Raw genomic sequence first — 24,189 nt, 5'->3', positions numbered from 1 at the left:
GCTTATCCAGGGGCCGAAGGCTGGCGGTTGGTGCGCACGCAGCGCGCTGACAGCGACGCGCAAACTGCAAGCTCGGCTTTTGGAGGCTTTTGATTAAGAAAGACCCTGTGTGAGTCAGCGGGAGGTTAGAGCGCATCGTTTGCATGTAGGGCCCTTCCTGGAAGCTGCCTAGTCTGCCCTCATCCACCTTCTTTTTCCTGGGCTGGCTTTCTCCAGATCCCAAATCCTGGGGCTTCCCCGCCTTCCCACATAATTCCTTCTTGCCGACCCACTGCAGCTCCTGACGGTGACGCAGCGGCTCCCAGCCTCGTGCCACCGCTGCAGACAGCAGCTTGGGTCCACCGGCGCAGTGAACGGGGAAGGTTGGGGTGATGAAAAGCAAGGCGTCTGCACCAAGCAGCCCTCCCAGCGCTCCCGGCAGCTCGCGCAGCCACACGTAGGATGGGAGCGGGCGAGCCTCCCGGCTCGCAGCTCGGTGTGCAGACTCAGCATCGCATCTTGCCCAAGAGCTTGCGTAAAATGAGACGGCTCCTTCTCGCGGGACGGTCTGGTCCTTAGCAGAGCAATTGCAGACCACCGACTCGGTGAATCTAAATGTGAGTGGGGTCTTGCTTAGCAGGGACTGCAGCTAAGCAGGGAACTAAAACTAAGTTTTCCTGCGTCCCGCAGCTTTGTGGCTGGGATTTGGAGACAAGGAGGAGCTCAGGGGGAGAAAGAGGGCAAAGAGGCTTGTGCTTTCAGCAGATCCATTCGCAGTGAAAGACTACACTGACATTTCAAACATAAATTCCTGCCTGCTCTCAGTGCCTGAGCTCTTATCCCAAGAGCCCAGGGACTTCCCTGGATGTTCCTGGCTGAAACTTGGCAGGTGCGTTTCAGTGCTCTCTGGGGCTGAAAGTCTGGAAGCCAACCTGACCATAACCGGAGCTGAAACTCCATCCTCGCCTCGTGGTCTTGTGGACTTGTCCCGGTCATCTTTGAGCCCTGTAGTTGCTGTAAAGGGATGGAAGACATGATCATAAAAATGTGAATTTTATGGTGGCTTTTTCATGGCTTTGAGAGATTTGTTGGCTTAAAAGGGTATGGTCAGGTCAGGCTGGAGTTACGCAAGGGCCATCAAAGCTTTTGTGGCTGTTCGGCTTTTTTATTTTAATACCCAGGCAGTATCTGCAGCCTCAGCCTTGCCGCGCTGGAGAAAATAGAAATTAAAGGTGATATAGAAACCTCTCAGCTCAGGGAACCTCTGCTGTGTCTGAGCCAAGAAATGCTGAGGTCTAAAAGAGCTGCAGCCTGAAAAGTGCAGCGTTTTCACACCACGGGGCTCTTGGCAGCCCAGGTTTGGAAAGCAGGGACTGAATCAGGACCCGCAGCTCCGCAGGGACGATACTCGCTGCTCCTGGGCAGGGCGAAGCAGAAAGTGGCTCTGCAGCAGGCAGGGATGACCGGGGAACCCCGGTGCGAAATCCAGCCGGGTCCTGCACCCACACGTCCCCACACTGGGAGGGGACAGCCTCGCCAAGGCTCCCGGGGCTGAGGGAGGTGACACTCTGGCTCCTGTCGCTCCCGTTGAGCAATCAGCCGGGGCAAAGGGCCAGGATTAGTCACCCCTATTGAGGAATATCCTGGGGGGGGGGAGGCTTTCTGGTCCTACCTGCCCTGGCCCCTCCAAACCCAGTGCCAGGAGACGGCTGAGCCCACCCCGACCATGCGTGGGACCTCCTGGACAAGACTGAACATGGCAGGTCACGTTTTTTGGGATGGAGGGGTTTGGGCTTTGGTGGCAGCCGCTGAGCTGGGGTTTGCTGCATCCCCTCCATCGCTTCCAGCCCCATCTCCTGCCTGGCAGCCAGACCACCGTTGCCGGAGCCCTGCTTGCACATCCCACCCAGCAAGGTACCACCGCAGCTGCTCGCTGGGGAGGCAGGAGCACCCAGAGCCGGGTTACCCCCAGGCAGCTGCAGGGTCCCTCTCTGTACCCCAAAACATAGTGTCTGGATCAGGCCACATCAGCCAGCCCGCCACGTGCAAGTGTGGGTACCGGGATGAAATAAATGCCAAGTGTTTTCGGCAACCCCCAGCCATTGCAAGGTGGGTCGGGGCTTGGCCCCATGCTGGGACCCTCGCCAGGGCTGTGGGACGGATGAGCTGGACTAAAGTCCAGAAGACGGGGCCAGCATGACCCCAGGAGCATCTGCCCCAGGAAAGGTTGAGGGTGTGCAGGCTCCATCACGGGGCTCCTGCTCAAAGGCTGTGAGTTTCAGTATGAAAAGCCTCTCCAAAAATTAAAAAGCCCCCAGATCAGGCACCCAGGGCAATCCTGGTGTCTGCCTGGTGACAGCCAGCCAGCGCCGTCTCTCTTGGTGCCGCGACACCGGGGGGGTGCTGTGGGTGGCTCAGCCTTGGCCAGCCCCACTGGGCAGCGAGGAGCCGGCCGGCCCTGGCCCCGGGCACGGAGCCGTGCGGGGACAAGGGACCAGCCCGGCTGTGGGTCCTCCAGCCCCGCTCGGGACTGGCAGAGCTTTTTGCAGGCAGCGTGGCCGCGGGCAGCGTCCCCCACTTGCCCTCAGAGACCTGTTTCAGTAGCCTTAACCCTATGGCCACTAGCCACGGCAGGGGCAGGCCCTGTGCATGGGGCTGGGCCAGGACCCAGGGTGGCTCCGGGGTGGGCGACACTCCCCGGCCCTGGGGCACCCACGTAGTCCCTTTGCTCTTCTGGTGTTAAAGACACAAACCCACGTACATTTGAGAGCTTTGCTGTGCGCCCCGTCCCACGTGGTGCCAGGGATGCCGAGAGCATCATCCTGCACGTCCCAGCCAGGGGCTGAGGATGGGGATCGGGGTCCTGACGGCTCCCTGGTCCCCTCCATCCCCACCACCCTCTGTGACACATGGCCAGGAGGACCCTGGGGAACACCCCACGCTCCCCGCCAGCACAACCCTCTCACGGGACGTGCTGTGGGGGCCGGGGGCCTCCCTCCCAGCCCCGAAAAGCTGCTGGACCGCCTGGGAGGCAGGGAGCATCGTCCTCCTACACGGCCCAGCCACACTGCGATTTCAGGCACTGTCGAAATCGGTTAACTGCTGGGAGCCCGACGGGAGCCCCAGCGGCCTCCCGACACCCATGGACCCTGAGAAGCGGCAGGGGTGGATGGCTACCGGCACCCCCCAGCTCCCACCCCCCCCAGTTTAACCCTCCCGGGCTGCTCGTGTCCCCAGACCGCCGGGTCAAGGCCAGCGAGAGCCCTTGGCTGGTTTTTCACGTCGGCCAGCCCCAGTTTGGCTAATTACAGGTCTGGGGCTGGTTCCCAGGCTGGGAGCGCTCGGGGCCAGGCAGAGGCACCTCACTGGCCTCCCCCCCGGGAACGGGCTGGGCTCCCCAAAACTGCCGGGGGGCCCCCCCAAGCTCAGCCAAGACCTGCCGAGCAAATTGCAACCTGCCGGGGCCGCTGACCTGGTCCTTGGCGGGGCCGAGGCAGCACCCACGGTTGCTTCTTGGCTTCTATAAGATGCTGTGGGGGGGCGGGGCAGGCGAGAGGCTGGGGTGGGGGGTTTGCAGGGGTTAATCCCCTCAGCCGGGCTCTGCACCCCGGCTCTGCTCCAGGTGACGTGTCCCATCCCGGGCAAACAGGTTCTGGTTTGTGCAGCTCAACTCCCACAGCAGCCAGCGCTTTCCCACAGCAGAGCCCTTGCAAACCTCGTTACATCCCAGGCCGGTCCCTGCACAGGGAGCAGCAGCCCCATGGGCTTCGCACCGGCTGCCCCGTGATGGGGGGGGTGTGTGTGTGGGGGGGGGGTATTTCTCCAGCTGTGCCTCAGTTTCCCCAAAGCCCAAGAGCTCCTGGCAGCCCAGGAGCCGAGTTTTGGCCATGCGGTGGCTCGGGGTTGGCATGTCCCCCACGTCCCCAGCTGGGGACCCCGCTGAACCGGGGTGGCGTGTCCTGAGTCACCGTGCGTTTCCTCTCGGCATCCCGGCGTTTCCCATCAAAGGCTGGTTCCTGCCCAGCCCTACTGCGCTTGATCTGATGAGCTCATAGCCCAGGGTGCCATGACTGTATTTTATTATAATTATTTTTCATGTTGAAACTCGTGCTGGCGGGGGGGGGGATGCTGTGCTCGGTGAGCTGCGCCCTTCGCCGTGGCCAGGCGCCAGGGACAGAAGTGCTGAGCTTTCGCCCGTCCCAGCGCGTCCGGACCTCGACGGGGACGTCCCCACCCCGATGACACCCCGCGGCTGTCCCCATGTCGCTGCCGATGCTGGTTTTGGGGACACCCCCCCTTGAACACAGAGGAGAGCTGGTGGGGGAGGACCTGGGGACCTGCCCAGGGGCCTCGGCGACAGGTTTTGGGGCACAGTGGATTTGCACCAAGGGGGTGAGACACCCCACTGCAGGGTTGGGGACCTCGGTGCACCCCACGGAGCAGCAACCCTCCCCGTGGCGCTGCCGAAACCCTCGCCCCGCGGAGGCAGAGCCCGCCCGGTGAGCCCTTCCATGGGCTGCGGTTTTGCAGTTGCTGAGGGACGGGGCTCGCTGGGCACCCCGAGACCCCGCCGTGGGGCTGGTGGGGGGGGGTATCGGGAGCAGCCGAACCGGTGCTGCGGATCCCGGGGGATCCTGGTGGGGCGGGAGGCGAAGTGGGTGCCCGGCGGCGGCGGGAGCTGCCCGGACACGTGCGCGGGGGAGAGACGAGGCAGACCAGAGGCAGGCGTGCAGGAGACGGTTTATTGGAGACGCACAGAGGCTTTGGCAATAGGCGACACCCCCCCCGGGATGGGGGGGCTGCCTGGACACCTCCCCCCCCCCCCCATCCCGGCCCCTCACCTCCTCCCTCTGCAGCTCCAGCCCTCTGGAATGGCGGGTTTGGAGCTGGCACGTGCTGGGCTGTGCCCCCCCCCCCCCCCCCAAAATGTTAAATAGTGGGGGGCTGGCAGCCCGCCGGGATGGAGGCAACCCCCTCCCTCCCTTTCCACCCCACTGACGAGCATGGGGGAGAGGGAAGACGGGAGGGGGGGGCCATGCCAAAGCCGCCCAGCAAACACCACGCAGAGCCCCCCCCCCCCCGCTCCCGGCATCCAGGCTGGGGGGGGCCGTGGGGGAGCCAAGACGCCTTCCCCTCCCAAAAAAACAAACAAAAAAACCAACCAAAAAAAAAAAAAAAACCACCATGAAGAGATGCCGAAGGGACTGGAGACGGGGGAGCAGGTGGGGGCCGGTCCCCAGCTCCACGGGGGCCGTTCAGTTCTTGGGCTCTTCGCCAGCCTCGCCGCCGTCTTCTCCGGCACACTCGGCTGTCCATAGCGTGAGGTTGTCCCTGAGCAGCTGCATGATGAGGGTGCTGTCCTTGTAGGAGTCTTCGCTGAGCGTGTGCAGGTCCCCCATGGCCTCGTCGAAGGTGGTCTTGGCCAGGGAGATGGCCTGGTCGGGGGCGTTGGCGATCTCGTAGTGGAAGACGGAGAAGTTGAGGGCCAGCCCCAGGCGGATGGGGTTCGTGGGCTGCATCTCCTTTTTGCTGATGTCCATGGCCTCTTGGTAGGCTTCCTGGGCGTTGTCTATCGTCTTCTTGCGGTCATCCCCGGTGGCCACCTCGGCCAGGTATCGGAAGTAGTCTCCCTTCATCTTCAGGTAGAAGACCTTGCTCTCAGGATCGCTCGCCTTCTTGATTAGATACTTGTCCAGCAAGGTCAGGACGTTCTTGCAAACGCCATTCAGCTCCCTTTCCACCTTCTCCCGATACTCGTTCACCAGCTGCGCTTTGTCGTCCCCCTCTTCGGTTTTGTGCTCGATGCTGGAGATGACCCTCCACGCCGAGCGCTGGCACCCCACCACGTTCTTGTAGGCGACGGAGAGGAGGTTGCGTTCCTCGTTGGACAACTCGTCCCCGTGTTCCACCACCGCCTTCATGAAGTCCGCCATGTCCTCGTAGCGCTCAGCCTGCTCGGCCAACTTGGCCTTCTGCACTTGGTGGTTTCTTGCCATGGCTGGGACGCGGGCGCAGGGCAGACGCTTGGGCGAGGAGCAGGGCCGGGAGCTGTCGGAGCCTCTGCCGAGCTCCGCCGCCGGGATTCGTTTTTGGCTGAGCGTCGGAGCCTCGAGCGAGAGCAGGAGGAGCCAGCGAAGCCGAAGGAGTGTCCTCCTCCTCCTCCTCCTCCTCTGCTTCCTCCCCACCGAGCCCGGCCTTAAAAGGAAAATTGCCGTGAATCATTGCCCGCGGGCGGCGGGTGCTGGGGAAGGGGCGAGGGGGGCGGCCAACGCCCTGCCCTCCCCATGGGTCCCCAGGGAGGGTTCGGCGGTGGGTTCAGCACCTGTGGGTGCCCCAGGGGAAGAGGGTGTCTCCCCGCAGCCAACCCCCACCCCGGGTCCGAGGGGATGTCCGTCCCGCTGCTAAAAGTGCTCGGCAGGGGGACGGCGGGTGGGTTATCGGTTGGGGGACACACACACACGGGACGCGCAGAGACGCGGCAGCGTTCAGCCCTTCCCACCCCACCCCGGAGAAACGGGCCACGGGGTGTGGCTGGTCATAAAAATGGTTTCCTCCCCCCCACCCACCCACCCCCACCCCCAAATCATATCACTGTCGTTTTTATATGGTGATTAACTTCGCTGGTAATTGCGAGGGCTTGACGGGCAGGTATTTATTCCCACAGGTGGGGAAACTGAGGCAGAGAGGCTCAGCAACTCGCCCAAGCGCTGTGGGAGGGACCGCCCCAAAGCAGGGCACCATCGCCCTGCGCCTTTGAGCCGCCGCATGGCGGAATCGGCCTGACACCCCCCCCCAAAACACGCCGTCAGTGGGGGAACCACTGTGGGTGCCAGCAGGGAGACCAACCCCCCCCCAGCCCTGCCGAACTCGGGGCTCCCCCACTGCTCCCCGCCAGCCCAGGGCTGCGTTTCCCCATCCCAGCACCTCACCAGGGACTTTTCCCGTCTCTCAATCTGTAATTGAAGAGTTTTGGGGTGTTTTTCTTAAATTTTTTAAAATTTTTTTGTTGGACGTGAACTCGCTGGCGGTGCTGAGCTGCTGGTGGAAACGCGCCGCCCCGATTAGGATCTGCGCTTCGTGTTGCGCTGCAGTTTCACTCTCAACCTGCTTCAGCTTGTCGCCACACGCCGGGCGCTGGCGAAGCCTCGGCCTGGCAACCTGCGCCCGGCCCCGGCCTTATCTGCCGGGCGGGATGGGGTAGGGTGGGGCGGGCGCCCGGTGGCACCGGGCCAAGGCAAAAAGGGGGTTTTGGTTTGTTTTTTTTTTTTTTTTCTTCGTTTTTTTTTTTAATCATGGTGACTCGCTGCTTTACTCATCCCTGCAAACAGCCCCCCCCCACCCCCGGTGCCACCCCAGTCAGGGGTGCCCCGTCCCCGTCATCCCCCTCGCTGCCCCACGGGAATGGGGCGATGGCGGATGCTGGGGACGGGGAACGGGAGAAAGACCCGTGGATGCTTTTCCCAGCGATGGGCAGCCCAGGAAAACACCCCCAGGCTCCGTACCACTCCCTCCCCACCCTGGCAAGGGGGATTTGGGGCTGCTCACCCCCCCTCCCGGCCAAGCCCTGGGGCACATGGTGGTCCTGGGGTACCCCCACCCATCGAGGGGCTCGCATGCGGTAGCAGCACGAGAGCATCCAGCTCCGCCAGCCTCCCCGCAGCCCCTCCATGCGTGTCGGTCGTGTGTCCCCCCTGGAGCCACGTGCAGCACCTCGCCGGCAGTTCGAGCTCCTTCCCCAGCTGCGCCTGATCCAGGCTGGGAGCCGATTACGTCCCGCTGAGCCGGGAAAAGGCACTTTCCGAAGGAACAGCCACATGGGAGCGACCGTTGTCTCCCACCCTCTGCCTGGCAGACGAGGTGGGGGGGTGGTAGATCTGTAGGGAGCTTCTAAGAGCTTCCCCCAAGCCCAAACCCACCCCCCCACACACACCCCGAGTTGCTGGGGGCCAAACGGGCAGCCCGGCGTACCCGGCCCTCTAAAACCCACCTCCTTCCCTTGCAAAAACGCGAGGCGGCCATCCCCGGGTGGGAGTTAGTTACTCTGCAGCTCACACCCCTCCGAGCAGCAAAGCTGTACGGGGTCGGGGTCTGCAGCCCCCAGCCCCGGTGAAGCACTCGCTGCCAGCCGGGCTTCAAAACCTCGGGCTGATCCTGCACCAGCCCGGCTGCATTTGGGCTGTTTAATCCTCCCGTGTCAGCTCTGCTCCGAAAGGGTCCTGTGGGGAGACCCCCGGCAGGACCCCCCCCCGCAGCGGGACGGGAAGCTCGGCTGGGGTGTGCGACGGCTCAGCCTCTGCTCAGGCATCTGCCGGCAGCCCCTGCCAAAGGGGCTGAGCTGCTGCCAAATTTTGGTTGTAATGGGCTGAGAGGAGGCTGCAAAAACATTCTGCTCTACCGGTTTCGTGAAAAATCAGCGGGTGGGTGAAGGGGAGAGCCCCAGATCGCTGCGGGTGAGCTCGGCTGCAGCATCACCCCGTGGAGCACCCGTGGGTGCCCCGAATGCCGAAGAGCAGCACGAGAAGGTGCATCGCCCCGGAGAGAGGGATACCTGGCTAAGCCTCAGCCCCGGGGGACGCCGCCCAGGCCAAGCGCACATCTCCTGTCCCGGGAGCCGAGCTGGCGATGCTGCAGGCAGGCGCGGGCCAGGCACTCGAGCGGCTCCGCCATGGCAGGCAGGAGGCAGAGGATGCTCGTAGCCCTTCCCAGCGGCGCTGGAAGGATGCTCGCAGCCTGCCCGGCCACCCCGTCCTCACCCATCCAGCCCTGCAGCTCCCCAGGCTGCGGGGACGCTGCCGGCTCCCGGCACTTCAGTGGGGGACACATTTTGCCATGGGGTGCTCACTGTGCCCCGGGTCCCACGGGTGCTGCCCGTCGCTCCTTTCCCAGCCCCAGCAGCACCCCCGCTGTACAGGAGGGTGCAGAGCTACGGAAGGCTAAGACTTGCCTCAAGGCAACGGCTAGTGCCCCAGCTGAGTTTAGGGAGCTCCTGGCTCCCATCCCGTGCCCGGCACGGCTGACAGCAGAGGGGTGCAGCCCTGCACGGCTCTGCTCAGCTCCTCCGCCCCGTGCAGCACCGACAAGCCCAGGCACGAGCTGCAGGGAGCAGCTCCCCTCCACCGGCACAGCAGCAGCCAGACGCTGGCCTACAGTAAATAGGAGAAACTTTTATTCGTTACAAAAGTAAAAGGCATAAATAGATGGTGAATCCTACTGGGCTCTACGCTGGGCTGGAGGGGGGTCAGGCCTGGCTGCACAACTCCGCAGCGCAGCTCCCAGCCCGGCCCGTGCCGCAGTCTCCAGCAACGCCGGCTGCGGAGGCGGCTGGTCAAGGTGCTGCGGGGCTCGAACCCCTTCTCCTAAAACTAGAGCCGCGCTAAGACAAACAGGAAAGGTGGAGCTGGCCGGGGGGGGGGTGTTGCGAGGGTAAACTCTGACCACGCACCAACTCCCGTCCACAGAGGAGAGTCCTCCGGCACACGGACACGGCTCGGAGAGGGGCTGGTGGGCTCAGGCGTGTGACGCCACCGGCTCGGTTGTAATCACGCTGGCGTGAAGCCTGCTCGTTTTGAAAGCCCACTGGAATGCTAACCGCTATCTTCCAGCATCTATGGGAGGGGAGCCACCGTCACTGGGGGTAAGGCTGGTGGTTACGGGGAGCCACCGGTGGCCTCGGTTTGTTTGCACGAGTCCATCCAGCGGCAGGAGACAGCAGGAACTCCAGTTATTGCACTCGGGTGGGACGGCTGTATGGCTTTGAGCTTTGAACCCGCAGGACGGCCGTCCCGGCTCCCGGAGCGGGGTTGGAAAAGCTTTTCCTTGTGCACGGCCGCTTTCCGCCCTCTCTTGCAGCGGGAGGGAGGAAGGTGCAGCCGCGTAGCCCTGGCGAGCAGAGGCACTCGTGGTGGTCATGGCTGTAGTCTCGGGTTCTACCCGCGGTGTCTTGGCTCCCCGCAGGCTGCTCCACGAGGGGCAGAGGGCTGCGGGCCGCCAGGGCTCTCGATACTGCATCGACCCAGCGCGAGGGAGAGGAGGAGAGGAAGAAAAAGAGAGGGTTAGTGCCAGAAATACATGAGCGAGGAGCAGCGGGGAGCAGAGCGGAGCACCCGGGCTCAGCGGCAGAAAGGGGAGACAGTCCGGGACGGAGGAGTGCTGGCAGCCTTCCTCCATCACTGCCGCCGCGGATCGAGCAGGCAGGAGCTTGTGGGGTGTGCAGGGAGGGAGGCAGGGGCACGTGGGGGAGAGGAGCAGCTCCGCAGCCCCAAGTGAAGCAGAGCTGCGTCACAACGCGCTTTGGAAGGAACTCACCGCAGCCATGGGCATGTTGGAGGAGGAACCTGGTGTTACAGAGAGGCAAACAGGCAGAAGGGGAGGGAGGGGAGGGATTGCCTGAGCCACAGAGCTGGGATTAGAAATCTGTTCCAGGCTCCCACTCCTGTTCAGACCACAGCTCATACCAAACACTAAATCTCTGCATCAGTCGGGGGTTTCATCCAAGCACATCCACCGAGCACAATCCACCGCGGCGTGGCACCTGGCTGCCGAACCCCCTGCCCCGAGCAAACCCTCAGCTGTGCCGCTCCCCAAGCACCCCCGTGCAGGCGCACGCAGACCGGGCGGCTGCATCTTGCACCAAGCTGAGGGAAACCATCCCTCTCTTCTCACCGAGGCCGCGGGCAGCCCCTCTGCACCGAGGCGGCACAACGCGGGGCTCGCCACCCCTCGTGCCGGGGGGATGCCAGGGGGATACTGGTGGGATGGACAGGGCGCACAGATGGCTACACAACTGGAGGGTGACGGGCTCCATGGACAGGGCTGGTCATGCAGAGGAGATGAGATGGTTGCTCGAGTGGATGATGGGGAGAAGAAAGCGGTTTCTTACCAGCTAACCCTCAGAAAGCAGAGCTAACGTCCAAGGAAGGGGCAAATCCCGTCAGGCTGTGCAGGAAATAGCAAAGTCCTGGCAGGCATCCTCCTGGGGAAGACACCAGAGATTACACGCCTCAACATCTGCCGGCACAGCTGGAGAGGACTGGGTTACGGGGACCCGCGTGAGGTGGGTGGGAAGGGATGCCGCGGTGATGGCTCCTGCAGGAATGGAACTGGCGAGCGGATGAGACCCTGCCCAGCCTGGAGACGTGGGACAGAAAAAGCCCTTTGCTCCAGCAAGAGTCACGGCAGCACCGATCGCTGCCAAGCGTCCCTCGTAGCCCCATCCTGCAGGAGGTTCTAAGAGCTTCTGGGCAAGGCCAAGCTGACAGATGTTAAACACTGAGGCGCCTGCCCTCTTCTGTCTTAAAGGAATAAAATAATAATCCAAGCAATTAACTCTTTAAAAATATAATTTTATTGAGTAACAAAGGAAACTTGTTTAAATAAAGACAGGAAGGAGTTTGGCCCCTAATAACACCCCCGCACTGCTCCTCACTCCCCAGCGCCAGACCCGGCTCCACGCCTGCCCCTAGAAAGCAGCGTTGAGGCTCCCCGAAGGCAGCAGGGACGAGCCCCGCTGGGGACATCCCCGCAGGAGAAGCGGGAAGGGCCACCTGGCCTCTCCAACGCCTGGCCCGTGAGATGGCACCAACCTGCGGGGCCGGGGTGGCTGGCGGAGCAGCACCGGGAGCCTCCCCGGGTGGCGAGGGCCATCTGCCGGGATCCGGTAGAAATTCAGCGGCCTCCGCTGCTCTCGGTGGAGGGGAAGGTAGAGACGGTGGCCACAGCAAACAAGCACTGAGATCTCTGCTGCGGCCAGCCAGAAATGTAAAGCCAGGGGAAGCTTCCGCCTCTGCCGTCCCTCCCCAGCGTGTCCCGAAGCTGCACGGGGGCTGGTGCGGTCACTCGCAGCGTGCAAAGCACAACGCTGGTGAATTCAGTGGGGACAGGCTGCCCCCATAAGTGTGCTTCCTCCGCCTGACCCACAGAAACCTAACCAGGCAGCTTGACAGAAAACGCCGCAAGCCTCTGCCCCAGTGCTAACGTGCACTGAATATAAAACGTTCTACATAGAAAAAAAAAAATTAAAAAAATCTACAAATTGTGCAAAAATATCCAGCAGCTTTTAATAACACGATTCAAGTATTGCTAACAAGGTCTGTGACTCTCCCCCGCGCACGCCCCGGTGTCAGCGAGGCAGAGCTGGCTCCCCAGCCTGGCTTTCCCGAGCCTTGCAGGCAGGGAACGATGCCCGTGGCTGAGCCCAGGCACACGGGGGTCACTCCCAAGGCGCTGGGGACAGCCCTGCTCTCGTCTGCCAGCCAGAAACCCAAACCAAGAGCACAACAGGGGGTTATCAGAGACCAGCTCACTGCTTCCTCTGTGAAGCTCCACCCGGGAAGGGTGCGACCCTCAGGATTTCACCCACTTTTCTGTTGCCTTTTGGTCTCCTACAGACCGGACGTAACCAGGCTTTCCCGGCACGCTAAGGTTCCCAAATCTTATAACTGTAGCCTTGCCAACAAGCATCTCACGACGAGAGCCACAGAATGCTGCGTGTTTCTTCTTCCCCATTAAAAGGAGGGTCATCCTAACTTGTGTCCTTGCTGCAGAACGTTGTCTTACTGACTGACAGGGCCAAAACACAGAGCTCTGCAGCACCCCCTCAGTGACCAGCCAGAAAACAGGATCAACAGCAGCGGGGACATCTAGCTACCTTCCATGTCTGCTGGGAGCCAGAGTCCTCCCAGCTGAACAGCCCCAACTTACCAAGGCACAGCAGCTTCTGGAAAAGAAAAGCCGCTCTGGCAGCGGCTGAGGTGAGAACCCGGCCATTAAGAGACAGAACAGCCTTTCCACATCGGCACAGGGAAGCAGAACGTGATCATGGAGATAACAGGGATACCAGGGAACTTACGGCTCCACCAGCCCAGAAGACGAGGTGTGACAGCTCAGCTCAGAGCAGGAACCATCTGCCAGTCCCTACACCTCCCACCCTTGCCCACCTCATTACCCCCGGCAGGAAACACAGCGACCCCCTGGATCAGACGCTCTGGGCTCAGAGGTCTGGTGGCTCCCCAGACCTATTTGCTTCCCCCTGCTCTCTGCATGAGGCAGAGGGTCTTGCATGCTGTTGGGCTCTATCAGTTGAAAGTCCAGACAGGCCACATCACAGTGAAACAAATAAACAAAAAATAATAAATAAATTTAAAAAAAAAAAAAAAAAGGCAACATATGGCTCGACTGAGTCTTTGGCAGCTCCGCATCACAGGGCTGTCCCGCCTGAGGCCGGGGAGATGGTGAGAGGGGAATGTACAGGCTGGAGCGAGGTGTAGGCACAGCAGGCACTGGGCTACGTCACAGCACTGCTAGGGAATGCCTCCTACCATGCTGGTGTCAGTTTTGGCTCCAAAGGAAGGGATTTCGCTCTTCGGACTGGATGGGGTCCCGACATCTGGCTGGATAAATCCTCTTCTGTCTATCAAACTGGAAAACAGAAAGGCAAGGGTGCAAGGAGAGAGGAGTTCAGGAAATGAAGACTCCGCGAAGACGGGAGCTTGCAAGCCGCAGAGAGGGCTCTCCTCATGGAGCTAACCAAAGCATCGGCAGGAGCACGCTGCATAACAGCTTCCTGCCCACGAGACAAACCACAAACTTATCACACAAGCCACCAAACACCCTTTAGGCAGTTAAAGCTTTGGGCCACCACAAACCCAAACGGGAACTGGCAAAAGGTCTTGCCAGAAAACAACACGAACGAGGAAAGAATTGGAGTAAAACACTATTCTCCCCACAAACTTCCAGCAAACAGCTCAGCTCCCTGAATCCGCAGATTTCCCATCCCCAAGTGGCAGCACTGGCATTTCAGCACTCTGAATCCAACAAAAAGCTCAGGGGTACTTCAGAGCGTGGGGCCAGATGTAAGTGCAAAACACACTCTGGCTCTGGCTGCACAGACATCCTCCCCCGCTGCTGTGTTACCCCGAGTTACACCTCCGAGATGCTCCATATAAATCTAAATTGGACCCAGTGAACGCACTTGTCTTGAGGATCCCCACATGCCCTAGGACAGGTCGAGAGCTCCAAGCCAGCGTGCAGATCTTCACTCCCGCAGCCCAGCGCAAGGGGATGCCAGCCTGACTCTGCCCAATTGCACCCTCTTGTGACAAAGCAGCGATAATCCTGGGCTGCAGGCCCAAAGCTTCACTACATCTGCAGCAAACTGCTGCCCGCCTTGCTGTTTTAACATCGGTTCTGGTTAACTCACAGGTTACACATTTGGTAGGATGCTACTAAGCATTTCAGGTAATCTAAGCGTTGGTAAAACCCGGGGTCTGAGCACTGCCTGGTGCGGTTCTCTGCTGGCTGCTTGCCACAGTGCTCGATCCTCAGAGTAGAGGAGGAAAAACACATGCTAAGAAGTACTGCCACTACCAGTATTTACCGTCTGCTGCTGAGCCCTTTGGTGTCATTACTCTCCCTTGTTGAATCACAGGATGTGTCTAACCTGCAAGCTCCACGAAACAATTACAATTGACCCAAACTCCTCAAGCTCAAAGCAGGAGAAGCAACAGTTACATCTCTCACACATTTCTCCAGCTGCTCTCTGCAGAGACTGGGAAACTGTTTCCCCGTCATCATGGGAGCAGATGTGTTTGTGTTGACACAGTCTCCTCTGAATCATTTGTCCTTTCCGAGGCCCCTCTCACCGAGCAGGATGCAATTCCCAACACCGTGGAGGTCAAAGGCTCTTACCTGGGATGGAATGGTCCGCACAGCACCGCACAGCAGTTTGTGAGGATACTTTTATGGCTGTAGGGATTGGCAAACTCTGAACCCCTCTTATTTGACCAGGACCCTTTGATCTGAAAGGAAAAGGATACAGGCAGATTAAGATAGGAAAGGTGCGATTAGACAACAATGGACTCGGTTCAAATCCTTGCTCAAGAGGTGGAAGGCTTGTCTTGCTGCAAACATCCTCCCTCCCTTTGCTTTACCATGCAGGACAACTGCAGAAAGGCAGCCAGAGGAGACAGCAATACGCTGCTCCTGCCTCTGCCAAGGTTCAACCTTGCAGCTAGAAAACTCCAAAGCTGTGCCTTCCCCAAGCTGCCTGGCAACTTGTCGGTGTCACCGTCCTCAACACCTGCCGCCTCCTCCTCCCCTCCTTCTCCACTATGCTGAAAGCTCACCAGAGCCGGGCTCTAGCTCATGGTCCCTCCTGGGCTCCTCAGGCTGAACAAACAGCAAGGGGATTCCCAGGCCATTTCTGCAACAGGAGGAAACAATCTCATCTGTCCCCACCCTGAGCAGCTGCCACTGGGACTCTGATTTCGAAACCCCGGTGACATCAAGCATAGGCACACACGAGTGGGCAGATGCTATACCTGGCCTCAGGCCCCTGGCTGCAGCGAACCATTTACCATTACATTTCCTCCTTTTGTTTTTACTTCCTCTCCCCAGTTGCAGCATAAGGCTGGCAACGTGAGCAACATGGCCAGAGAGGCAACGGGCCACGCGCTTCGGACTTGGTGCTCTCGGTACTGGGGCGCTACCTCCGTTAGCTTCGCTTACGTGGCCTGGCACAGTTCTGCCAACATCTCTGAGCGTAACAGAGAGGTGGAGAGGAAAGGGGAGGGGGAAAAAAGTAAAATTAAAAAAAATGAGAGAGGGATGCAAACCTGCCTTCTGCAGTGCTGGAAGCTTCCAGCAAGGATTACAGGTACTTCTGGCCAGAAGGGTGAATTTTGATTCTGAGGATCAGACAGATCCTGCTTTTCCGTACAACCTGCCCTGCTCAGGGTACTCATTTGGCCCTTGGAGTCTGCATGCACCCCAGACTTGAAGGTAAATCACAGATGTCTGTACATTATTTGCTTATTAGACATGAGGAACTGACAGAGACAAAGGGACTTGCCCAGGGTCTCAGAGGAAACCTGTGGTTATGCGGGATGCTGAATTAAGATCACCCATGTCCCAGGCTAACACCCAAATAAATCTCCGGGGCCAGCCTTCCTTTTTTAATCTCGGAACTCCTAATTTTAAGCAGGGCCACATATAGACTGGAAAAAACACACACGTGACCTTTCTAACACTGCAGCGCGTGACCCCCGTAGCCTGACACTGCCAAGCACCACACGTGGCACAGTCCCCCACTGCTGCGTGCTGCTTTCTCCCCACTCAGCTACCAGAAACTACAGCCTAAATGCCGTGGGCACGGGTCGTTTGCTTTGCAATGGATTACGGCAGGCAATGCAGGCAGCATGCCCTGCTGAGATACTGCACCGAGGCAGGCAGCCAAGGATCCCCTGAAAACCTCTGCTTAGGAAGGACCAGGGCTGGCCCTGCAGAAGGACAAGCGTCCAGGTACTTACATCTTCATTCGTCGTCAGGTTGGAGGCAACTAAGTAAGTGTGAAAACCTGAGAGGCCCAAAATAGACCAGACTGAGAAAAAACAAATCACCAGCTCCAGCACAGTGAAACAAGTCAAGGAAGTCTCAGGGAACAAAAATCACCCTGCAAGAAGAGGCAGAGGACTGTTTTGGGAGGTACGTGCTGTGACCACACACACTGGGGCCACGAAAACATCCCAGCAAGCTGCCCATTCCCTCCGCCTTTCTGCGGGCATCCACCAAGGCACAGCCTGGTCCAGCCGCTTCCCTTTCCACGTAAACTTGCAAACTGGGAAACAAGTTTGTCACCCACTCTTAGTCCCTGGCAGTGAACTAAATAAGGAATTAAAGGTCTTCCCAGTTTGGTGATGTTATCAGCCTACAGATGAAGAGGTCCCTGTCTGCCCCAACCAGGTAGCCAGGGGACTAAATTAAGTTGTGGAAAGTACACAAAGGTGACCCTACAAAGAGCTCATTGCACTTCTGTTACACAATTAGCATTGCTGCACCAGTGCTCAACAGTCTGAGCAGCCGATGGCATCAGAAGGATATCTGGCAGGTGTCATCTTCAGAGTGGTGAGGAATCCATCTCTCTGAGAACCTGCAAAGCAAAAGGGGACAAGGAACGATGTGCCGTCAGGCAGCCTTGCATCTCCAGCCAACGCTTCACTCCCGAGCACGCAGCCACCCCCCCCGTGGGCTGTACAGATCTGCCTGGCTGCCTGAGAAACACCTGCAGCCTGTAACTCTGCAGAAATGTCAGTGCACAGACACAGCTCCAGGAGATTTGGGGCTGACGGGCAAGTCACCTTCCCCGCCAGGTTAAGAGCGGATGCACCCACCAGCTCATTTGCTCTGGAGGGGATAATCCAGTCATCAGCTCTCAAGGTCTCTCTGCAGGGTGGATCTGTGGTTCCCTGCAGTCTGAAACCCCGTCTATTCAGGCCACCCGCACTGAAAAGCCTGGTGTAAACCACCCAGACCCTTCCCAAGCTCTGTCCAACAGGAAGAGTTGACCCAGTGCTGCTCAAGTCGTTTGCAGCCAGGAGCACGGCACACATCACTGCTAGTACCCGTGGTACTTACGCAGAGTGAGGTGGGTGACGACGCAAGCAAAGATGAAGGCTGTCAGGAAGGAGAGGGAGAGGATGAAGGCATAGAAGTAGCGATAGTTGCGCTTCCCCACGCAGTTGCCCACCCAGGGGCAGTGATGATCAAACCTCTCTGAAACAAAGGGACACGGTGAGGACTCCTGCTACCTCGCACCCCATAACAGAGCGAAATCCGCTTAGCCTCCAAAAACCAGGGGCTACAAATGGAGCTTCCACCCACCACTCGAGACCAGAACCCATCTGCAGCAGTACGTTAGCAAGAAGTTTCAACAGAGCACTGCCGCCTGCTCACATGCCCTTTTTTAATCATCAAAGGCCAAACCATTCCTCTCACCAAACCCTGTATAAATACAAGCCTCGTGACTGGTAACATCTACCATTACTAAAACTGAAACAGGGAAAGTGCGGCGGTTTTTCCAGTACCTAGCAGCAGTGCGTGCATGCACGCAGCATTGCTGCTCCCTTTCTGCGCGTCAGCTTCCCCCGCCTTCTTCGGGGCAGAAGATAATTTTCAAAGTTATAAATACACGCCTCTAAAACCACAGAAAGTGCCTGGGAACCCAGGGCAGGTGCAATATATCTGGAAACGCTCCCGACTGCCTTCTAATGAAAGGGCTGCATTTCAGATTAACAGGACTGTGGTAACCATTCTGCTGGGGACAGCAGTGCAAACAAAACCCATCGCATGCCAGGCAGGCGCACACCCACACCCCCAGACAGCTCCTCTCCAAACGCTGCCCCAGCCACAGCTGCTTTCCAGTGAGCTGTTCCAGAGTAAGGAGTCACAGCCATTCACGGCTATCCCCAAACATTTAACGCTGGGCAACTCCCAAACTTCTCTTGAAGAAGAGCCTTGGGGTCCTGGGACTGCTCGCAGGTTGGTCGCTCCTCAGGCTGCCTCGGCAGACAGCGTAAAGCACAGCCTCTGCATCCACATGGTGCACGACTAGGAGAAGCTGCTCGGAGAGTTTACTCCTTGTGCATGTCCCTAAATCCCACGTCACTCTGCTGCCAGTTCAAGTTGCTCTGGAGCAGCCAGGCTGTGCTGGGAACCTCCCTGCCCACTCGCCTGCAGCTCCCTACACCTGCGTGGGGCCATCAGAGACTTTTCTTCAGGTCTTTGTTCATTCCCTCCTGCCCACGACAGCCTGAGGGCACAGGGAGAGGATGCAGAAAAGCTCAACCAGCATCTATGGTGGTGCTTCTACTAGCCTGGCAACAGCAAGGCCACAGACAACAAGGAGTCGGCAGCAAACCTTGTGTTTGGTGGGGGCCTTAAGCACGTTTCATGGTACGGTCCTCCCAGAACCAGAGAAAGCAGAGACACAGAGTCTTGGACGTGCTGCCCCCTCACCCTCAGCCACTGCGCTGGTGACGCTTTGGTTTTAAATAGGAAGACGACCAGCCACTCAATATCTTGCTTTATAATCCTTTACAAGAAGCAAAAACAATCTGTCCAGGAACATAAAACACCCCTCCCCACACACAAGAGATATCAGCACCTTTCCACTTCCCAGGCTTACCGACACAGTTGTCGCAGACGCTGCAGTGAGAGGTGCGTGGAGGGCGGAACATTTTGCAGGTGTAGCAGTACTTGAGTTTCACCACATACTTGTTTATGACCACTTCCATCGTGCGGGCTGGTGGGCGATAGGTAGAGGTGCCCATGCTGTCTGCAAGGGCAAGGAGGGACAGTCAAACGGGTGCAGGTGAAACCCAAGCTCCCCTCGTATCACCCTGAGCAGGGTAAGGGATCGGCACGTGCTCTCCTGATTTTAATCAAAAGCTGAGAGGCAGCTCAGCCTACGGGATTTGTTGCAGGGTGGGCAGCCAGGAACTCCAGTCAGCTCCTTACAGCATTATTTATATCTTTTCCTTGTCTGTTTGATGGCAATGCTGCTGGGATGCCAAAAGGAAGTAATATCTGCCCAAGTCTTTGAGAACATAAAGCAATTTATAAATAGCGAGCACAAAAGCAGCAGTGTCAACATGCCCAGTAACACCAACTCATCTCTGCATGTTTAACGGATCACAACATGAGGAGGCAACATAATCTGTTAATGCACATGTGGTTCCTCCTCTTCTGTACACATCCAAGTTACAGAAATCAGGGTAACCTCAGCAGAAGCATCCCCTGCCGCCGCCAGCGCACAACTTGCCAACCCACAGCTAGAGCCAGCGGCACCGCCAGGCTCAAGGGGCTCATTTTCATCGCAGCAGGGAAGGACAGCGAGCAGGTCTCAAGTGCTCCAGGCAGATTTCATTGAAATTTGACATGTGTATGTTATGTAGCACAAGAGGATTCCTCCTCTTCAAGGTCAAAATCAAGGATTTTTAGGGACACCACAACTTGCATCTGTGTGTGGTGGCACTTCATTATTCACTGGGGACTGGCAGCTGGAGACTGCTTCTCCGCTCAGCAAAAGCGTGACCTGGAAAACTTCTGTATCACGTTTGCAATTTTGGGGGTTATTCCTTTATTTTAATCACTCTTAAAAGAGCACCTTTCCAATTCTGAGGAAATCTTTGAAAAAGAGAGATGTAACAGCGAGCATGTTAAGAGGATAGTGAGTGGATTATATTAACAGGAACAGCTGGCACATCAGGCAGCATCTGCAGCCAGATTACCGCTTTAGGCACTTATAAATAGAAACATGGATAACCACTCTGAGGATATTTTAAAACCATTTTTTTTTAAGTCAGATGTAGAATTATTGCCTTGCAACTGTCTTCACCGGGGCAGGTTTGAGTTGTCTCACACTAGCTTTGCTAAAGCATTTGTTAGTAGAGGTCACATCAACAAGGTCCACAAATCCTGGATGTATGCACCTTCTTGGCCACCTCCAAAACAGCGTGACACAGCAGTTTTAGATGGGGACAAATATTACCATAGCGTTAGAAACCACTACAATAAAGAAAACCCTACGGCACAGCAGGCTCAATGGCAAACCATAATCTTAAAAAGCATTCATTCCTAAATTAATTATCCTAAGTCCTCACCACACATATTTTGCAGAAGAATGTACAGGGTCAGATTCCTCCAAGTTGGGACAACATTCACGTTAATTAATGCACATTATGAAGCAGCCCAGGCACTTCAAGACCCTGGCAGCGTGATTCTGAAGGGGGACTCTGTGCTCCTGGCACACAGGTGTCATCCTGAGGACAGGAATGGGTACAGCCCCCAGCCACTGCGCAGGGCTCTGTCTGGGAAAGCCATGGGGCTAAACAGAAACAAAAACCACCTCTGCTTCTCTGCAGATTCTCTCTTCGAGGCATTGCCTGCTGTGCTAGAGGAGCTTGTCACATCTCTCTTACCAGGACTCCTAAGACACTGTCAAGCCTCATGATCTGATACTCTGTCCTTTTCTCCAGACACTCACCAAGTGTGAGCTCACACACACACAGGTATGCACTGGACCAAACACAGGAGAGGGAACAGAAGTCTCACCGATTCGCTTTTCCAGGTCTGCAGCCTCACTTGGGGTGGCTCTGGGCAGGATACCTGGGTCTCTGAAGCTTGTCTGGAGCAGGCAGCTGATGACAAAGAAGAAGAGGATGGCTGCAATGATGGGGATGGCCAAGGTGAGGTGACTGGCAAGGAAGGGGCAGCTGTTAAAAGAAAAAAAAAAAAAAGAAAGCATTGTTACCAACCATCGCTACAGAACTGGCTATCAGCTGTGACACTATGAATTACCATGGGGTAACGGGCTGAAGCGCTGCTGCTTTGCAGAGACTTCTGGGACAGCAAGAGCCAGCCCAGAAAACACTGGAGCAGCACGGGGAAGACAGGGTCTTCAGCACAACGGCGGCCGTACAAACCCCTGTACACAACCTCTTTGCCCTTCTGAAGTCCCAGAATTGTGTTTCAAAAACCTGTCAGCTGCCCCAAAGCCCAGTCACCTTCTGTAACAGCCGCATCAAGAACACATGGAGAAACACTCCAAGCTAAGCAGGAATCAAAAACCAGCGTGAACGCCATCCCAAATGGTCCAACACGTGAAGCCGAGAGGGAATTTGGCTTCGATTCAACACAGCTTTGCTGTCTCTGGATGACTCGCGTGCCCTTCATGGTGTGCCAGATGTTTGGACGAGGATGCCTTCCAGCACTGACACTGCTGCGACAAGCCACCAGGCACCTCAGCAGACGATGTCCGTGCCGGGGCTTGCTGTACTACGACCTGGGGCTGGTTTTCCACAGATGGGGACCGCACAGATGGGGACCACAGTGGCGATCGCACTCCACATTAGGGCGGCCCCACGACTCGCAGCACGACAGGTGAAGACAGCCAAGGAACACAGCTCTTTGCAGGGCACAGTGCTGGAGATCCGTCCTGTCCCTCCCTCTGCAGAGGGATTTGCTATTATAAGCACTGATAAGTACCCAGAGTCGAGCGCAGACAGGCAAGCTGCTTGAGCCCTGCTGTCTGCGGGCAGCGCTAAGTCTCAGTAATGCTGCAAGGCAGTTTGAGAGGATTAAGCAACTTTTGTTTCAACTCCCAAGCTCAGCTGTCCAGAACAAAGCAGCCACCAAGCAACAAAACCCCTTCGGCCCCAGACCAATGCTGCTGCCGAGCCCCTCGGTCATCTTCCTGACAGAGGGACAGAAAGGTCTCCGAAACGAGAGATGTGAGCTTTGTTGCCACCCCCTTTTCTGGTATAACCTCTGGATTCTGTTTTCCCCTTGTCAGGCAACAAGAAATCACATAAAAAATGTGAACTGTAGACACAGGCAAAGATGTATTTGCCATGCACCTAGCAAACCGTGACCATGCAACAGAAGCACACTGCTAAAATAACAACTTGGAAAGCCCCAGGGTATCTTCAACCAAGAAAGAGTGACTAGGCAAGAAGGGAGGGGAAAGCAGATGTCCTCTGCCTGGCCCTGTACAAAGCAGTTACTGTGCTAGTGCTGCCCATTAGTTTCAGATACAGCAGAGAAAGCTGTCAGAGAGGCACAGATGACACTAAGAAAGGAGTTTTTGCGTCGGGATGCCATTACTGCCTCCCACAGCTGCCTGCCCCTTTCAGCTCATCTGACTTCTCAGAACCTCTAATCCGATCAAATACCTTCATCTCCCTGCCTGCAGGCTTGGGCAGCTTTACTCTGAGACTCACAGAGATAACGCCATGATCCAAAGGCAGGCATGACCCCCCCCCGCTTCGTACAGCGGCAGGAAAAACAAGCTCCTCCTGAGACAGAAACGCAGAGGCGGGATAGCAGAAACCCTCAGAGGTGTCAATAACCAACGGTGCTCCTTCCCCGGCTCCTCCGGGCAGCGCAGGACGTAACGGGGTGCTCTTGGGTCTCCTCTCCCTTGGGGCACAGGGCCGGGGAGCTTTCCCGGGCTGGTTTTCCAAAAGGAAAGGGAACCAGGGGAGATGTAGCTCCCTCTTCCCCAGGCATCGCTGCACAACGGGGGCAGAGCTCCAGGGCAGAGCCTCAAGGCAGGACCCCAAAGGGTTTCACCATTTATCAAGCACCTTTAACAGAAACACTATTCCTGCTGCCACTACAGATCAAGTCCACCAGTCTTGGGGGGTTCCTGGCTGCCATTGTGGACCAGTTCTCTCCTCAGGAGCAGGAGGGGAGACTGAGGGAGGGTATTTAGAGACCAGGAGGACATCCTGGGAGGATGTTAAACCCCTTACTGGGGCCAGACCGAGCAAACAAGGTCCAGGACTGCCCCTGCCCACCCCTCTTACCTGGAGGACTGGTAAAGGGGAAGCAGTGACTGCCTGCCAAGTGGGTCTGGGGGAATGGCTTGGGGGGCAGTGGCAGTGGGGAGAAGGAAGGGATATCGGGGCTCCCATGGCAGGGGGTAGAAGTGCCCCCCCAGCCCACCTCCCTCCCACCACGAGGGCGTGGGGGGGATGCCAGCTAACCCACGGCTCCCCGTGAAAGCAGGGGGCTTCAAGGAAGGGGACAAGAGCTGCTCAGAGCCCCCCACTGGGGAATGGTCCGAGGGACAGACCCCACAAGCCTTTACCCCGCAGGGAAGGGGGGCTGATCCCGAGGGGGGTGGGCCGGGCCCCAGCAGAGGGGGGACACCAGAGGGACCCCAGCAGACGCGGGGGGGGGGACGGGACGCGGACACCCCAGAGCCCCGCAGACCCCAGGGCGGTGCCCGGAGCCCCCCCGGCCCGGCAGCGCGGACTCACTCGAAGGCGAAGAAGAGGCCGCTGGTGACCAGGATGAGGCCGAGAGTGAGGGCGAAGACGCCGCTGTGCCGCGCCAGCATGAGGCGGCCGCCGCAGTAGAACCGATTGCGGCCCGGGAACACCTCCCACTTCCGCCGGGGCCGCCGGGTCGTACCGGTCTTCTCCGGGTCGGCTGGTAGCGGAGGTTGCGAAGCGACCGTACCCGCTCCCGGTGCCGTTACCCCGGGCGGGATCTGCCGGTACTCGCAGTCCTTCATGGCGCCGCAGCGCCCGGGCCCGGCCCCGCCGCTCGCCCGGCGGACGTGTCCGCCCCGCCCCGCCCCTTCCCTCAGCGCCGCGCCCCCTGCCGGCCGCGCCGGGCACCGCGCCCCGCCCGACGGGAGCAGCCTCGGCCCGGGAGCCCCGGGGGGGGGGGACGGACAGGGACAGGGACAGGGACACGGACAGGGACACGGACAGGGACACGGACACCGCGCGTTTACCGGGGATGCGTCCGTGCTGAAACACCGGCTACAGCGCTGCCCGACCCGCAGAGCGCCGAGTCGCAGCGCCACAAGCCCGGGGGAACAGGCGGAGCCGGTCCCCTTCGCCTCGCCACCGTCCTCTGCTCCCA

At 58.5% G+C, this 24,189-nt stretch overlaps 2 protein-coding genes across 3 annotated transcripts; both read right to left on the bottom strand.

Annotated features, from left to right (window-relative positions):
• Positions 1-4,851: 4,851 nt before the first annotated feature.
• Positions 4,852-6,086, bottom strand: SFN (stratifin). Its single transcript, XM_010299452.2, has one exon. The coding sequence runs from the start codon at positions 5,973-5,975 to the stop codon at positions 5,235-5,237; it is 741 nt and encodes a 246-aa protein (XP_010297754.1). The 5' UTR covers positions 5,976-6,086; the 3' UTR covers positions 4,852-5,234.
• Positions 6,087-9,123: 3,037 nt separating this feature from the next.
• On the bottom strand, positions 9,124-23,881 carry ZDHHC18 (zDHHC palmitoyltransferase 18). Of its 2 annotated transcripts, XM_075774072.1 has the most exons (10): positions 23,577-23,881; positions 20,866-21,026; positions 18,938-19,087; positions 17,389-17,526; positions 16,855-16,903; positions 16,284-16,386; positions 14,665-14,774; positions 13,296-13,395; positions 10,859-10,951; positions 9,124-9,981 (listed from the first exon to the last, which is right to left on the bottom strand). In XM_075774072.1, the coding sequence occupies exons 1-9, from the start codon at positions 23,831-23,833 to the stop codon at positions 10,910-10,912; spliced, it is 1,110 nt and encodes a 369-aa protein (XP_075630187.1). In that variant the 5' UTR covers positions 23,834-23,881; the 3' UTR covers positions 9,124-9,981; positions 10,859-10,909. The 2 variants fall into 2 exon arrangements, with proteins under 2 accessions (XP_075630187.1, XP_075630188.1); XM_075774073.1 differs by lacking the exons at positions 9,124-9,981; positions 10,859-10,951 and having other exon boundaries at positions 12,011-13,395.
• Positions 23,882-24,189: the final 308 nt, after the last annotated feature.

The sequence above is a fragment of the Balearica regulorum genome, chromosome 22 (assembly GCF_011004875.1).
Source record: "Balearica regulorum gibbericeps isolate bBalReg1 chromosome 22, bBalReg1.pri, whole genome shotgun sequence".
NCBI classification, from domain to species: domain Eukaryota; kingdom Metazoa; phylum Chordata; class Aves; order Gruiformes; family Gruidae; genus Balearica; species Balearica regulorum.
The sequence above is the reverse complement of the archived record's forward strand: the minus strand, read 5'-3'. Positions and strand labels throughout refer to the sequence as shown.